The sequence below is a fragment of the Arachis duranensis genome, chromosome 2 (genome assembly GCF_000817695.3).
Source record: "Arachis duranensis cultivar V14167 chromosome 2, aradu.V14167.gnm2.J7QH, whole genome shotgun sequence".
NCBI classification, from domain to species: Eukaryota; Viridiplantae; Streptophyta; class Magnoliopsida; order Fabales; family Fabaceae; genus Arachis; species Arachis duranensis.
This window is the reverse complement of record NC_029773.3, coordinates 57,920,193-57,923,891: the sequence shown is the minus strand read 5'-3', so window position 1 is coordinate 57,923,891 and position 3,699 is coordinate 57,920,193. Positions and strand designations below refer to the sequence as shown.

The following is a 3,699-nucleotide window of genomic DNA, read 5'->3' as shown; positions in this document are numbered from 1 at the left end:
ATTTCAATTTCCTTTACTGCTTCCTCTTTATTTTCTTGTCAATTGCTTTGAGAACTTGGATCTAGGAAGGTAATTGAGATCTAGGCTCTGCTACCTAGTCTCTGGAGTCCTGAGATCCAAATTTACTTTTGGTTCTTCTGTGAACCCTGCTGCACTTTCCTTTCAATTTCTGTTTGAATTCTCATTGCTCCCAATTAAATTTCTGCTCTATCAATTGTGGCAATTCAATTTCTCTTTGTTTAGATTCTGCTATCCCAGTCCTCGAATCCCTTTTACATTCAAGCAATTTACATTCCTTGCCATTTAAGTTACTACAATTTACATTTCTTGCACTTTAAGTTTCAGTCATTTACTTTCTTGTTCTTTAAGATTTAGCAAGTTTATTTTCCTGTTCTTTAATTTACTGCAATTCTCCCTTCCCTCTTTATATTCCAAGCAATTTAGCTTCTGTTAAAATACAACCCACTCAACTAAAACTTGATTCGCTTGACTAAATCAACCACTAAACTAAAATTGCTCAATCCTTCAATCCCTGTGGGATCGACCTCACTCATGTGAGTTATTATTACTTGATGCGACCCGGTACACTTGCCGGTGAGTTTTGTGTTGGATCGTTTTCCACACATCACATCTCACACTCTGATTACAGACAGAAAATCCGTCTGTAAATCCGTCAGTAAGTTAAAATATATTTTTTTAGATTTTTTCATTGCAAAATAAACTTATTTCATACAAAATAAATATAAATTTAATACAAATTTTTATCTAATTTGTATTTGAATATTTATATTATTTCAAAAAATAAACAAATTCATCGTATTATCAAATTGAAAAAAAGTATTATAAACAAACAAGTCAATATAATTCAAAACACAAACAAATTGATACATCAACTATAATTCAAAACAAATACCATTGAAAAAAAATCTGTAAAATCTGTACCGTGACATACACTAAAGGTGTATAAAACAATCTGTTCTTGTAGCTAACCACTATCAGAATTGCCTAAATTTAAACATAAACCTAGTCTAAAATTAAGGCCAAACTGAGTTAAAGTTGTTCACTTCTTCTAAGATCCATTCAATGTTTTCTCTTTCTCCTGGCGACTTGTTCAATTCTTCTAAGATCCAAACTGCATAAGCCAAACAATTTTCAATTAAAAATTATAATCCATTTGCAGGAGATCAGATAAACATATTATAAAAAGAGAAACAGGTTCAAATTTTGAAAGTCAAATAATTTCCAAGACAATTGCAGTTCACAATAATTCAACCTATGTAAAAACAGTGTTATAACTAAAGCATTAAAGTACCACAAATAAAACAATTAAAAAAATGAATAAACATATTACCAATAAATTCTTACACATTGTGCAATAACTGTGACATATTCCATTTGTAGTTCTCTTACAATGCATGTCTGTGCTAAATGATATTTACTAGATTAGACAAGGGTATTAAGTTTAGTAATAATGATTTGGAATTGAGGAGCTATAGACATTACCTAATGGATAAAATGTCACAATCTTTAGAATTATAAATGCAATTCCCAAATGAACAATTTATACGTATATAAATTTAAGAATGAATCTTTTTTTAGTCTTCTATGTTTTGAACATGTTAAATCGATCATAAAATTTAAGTACAATAAGGCAATCTCAAAAATAAACAAACTGAACAAGCATATGCATATTTATGGTAAAATAAGAGCTTCAAGAGACTTAGCAAGGTCCTTCCACTACAATATGCATATCTATGCCCGCATAATAATACACAGTAAACGAATCGGTTAGATTAGAGCTTGTCTCAGATATGGTAACTTTGTTAGGCCTATTGTGAAATCCAAAACAAACATTAGGATCTTCATTTTCCTGCCAAAACTCCACGTCATCAGTCACAACATTTAACCAAGATACAAAAAGAGTAAAGAAATTAAACACTTTACTAAGAGATTAAATAAATAGATAAATTAATATATAAAAAGAATTATTGCAGATTTGAATGAGCAAATATTCTACTAATATACTTGCAGATATTCTCAATACTCTACCATAATATCCAACCAATTACATTCACAGCTACACATTTTATAACAAGTAATTAATTGTTATCCATCCAATAATACAAAATGAAATGGGATCTTCAATATGAACTTTACTTCCAAATACATTTTAGGGAATCCAGTTTCAAAATATCTTAAAACTTCTTTTCTAGCTTCTACCTCCTTTGACCACTATAGCATAACCACTCTCTTACATTGAACATAGGCATGCTAAGTCAGAAACATTTGGCAGCAGAAAGTTTCAAAAGAAAGCACTCACTTTTTTGACATACCTCCTTATTTGTGAACCGTAAAATCCAACTCAATATTCTCGGGACAACATCAATCAAGGTTTTCTGAACATCACTTTCATTTACTGCAATGTTCACATGCAGAGGAATTAATACTTCCCATGAATTATTTGAGTGGAAAATCTCAATAACTACATCAAATAAAATTTCCTCCTGATATATTCCACACTTGAGGTGCATAATATAATACATGATACATATATAGACACAATACTACAAATTCACACCTCCACAAGCATACAGATTCTCAATGTTCCTAAGTAATACCACTTCTATGTAACCTTCCAAGAAGTCAATAGATGGATTGTCTTCTGTTAGCCCAGCCTACACCAATGAACCAAAAAGCATCACTCAAAGAAGAAATATAAATGTGAAGAAGAAAAAAAAGAACCAAAATCTTTATAACTTAATCATTAGGATGAGAAAACAGATAGATAAAAATGATACAATATGAATTTTAGAGACCTGAAAATTTTGGTGAAGCAAGGTTCCAGTAAATGCTGTAGTAGAGTACTAATTGCATTTTAGCATCTCATCTAAGACAGTTTTCCTATGGCAACCAAAACTGCCAGCAACCTGGAAGTTAGCAATAAACACAAATATGAGCAAGCACACAAATATTTCTCTGAATATAGAGGCATTCACCTCAGATAATTAAAACTTAAAAGGCTTTAAATACGCCATAGGATAAAATAAATAAATAAATAAATACACCAAAAAAATTGAACATGGAAATAAATTGATAGAATTTTGTAAGATTAAATGAAGTGCAATGGAGATATCTGCTTCAACAAACAACTTCAAAGAATTTGTATAGAAAAATTATTATTATTATTAGATTAGGGAAGAGAGACTATAATGTGAACAACGAGTCAATCGGACATCCTTTACTCTCTTTAAAATTGGAGATGAACCCAGAGTAATTGGATTGGTGTCAAAATCCACACTTTGTTCTGGATTTATCCTTTTCAAGCCTAATTTACTCATTAAAGGTAGAGCTTTAGCAGAAGCCTTGGGAGTTGGTGAAGTAAGCAATTCGTCAACCTTGTCATCTTTATCCCAAAAAATCTGCAAACTTCATTGTTATGACACAACCTCACTTAGTATTTAATTAAAAGAAAATGCTTCTCATAAACATGCCTTATCTTCTGAGTAGCTACAAAATGGCAATAAGTTGAGTCTTGAAGAGTCGGCCAATGCTTTAATGACATTCGACACATGTTTAGAAATAACTTGGGGCTGGATAATAAAACTATTTGATACCTAGGTGGTGCCAAAATTTTTCTGAATCAAAATCTCTATTCTGAAATTATGTGTTTTGTTTCTGGTAACTATCTCAAGAACAAAA

General features: G+C 30.9%; 1 protein-coding gene across 1 annotated transcript; it reads right to left on the bottom strand.

The window, feature by feature from the left end:
• Window positions 1-1,396: 1,396 nt before the first annotated feature.
• On the bottom strand, window positions 1,397-2,570 carry LOC107474552 (uncharacterized). Its single transcript, XM_052257864.1, has 3 exons — window positions 2,334-2,570; window positions 1,781-1,870; window positions 1,397-1,516 (listed from the first exon to the last, which is right to left on the bottom strand). The coding sequence occupies exons 1-3, from the start codon at window positions 2,541-2,543 to the stop codon at window positions 1,463-1,465; spliced, it is 354 nt and encodes a 117-aa protein (XP_052113824.1). The 5' UTR covers window positions 2,544-2,570; the 3' UTR covers window positions 1,397-1,462.
• Window positions 2,571-3,699: the final 1,129 nt, after the last annotated feature.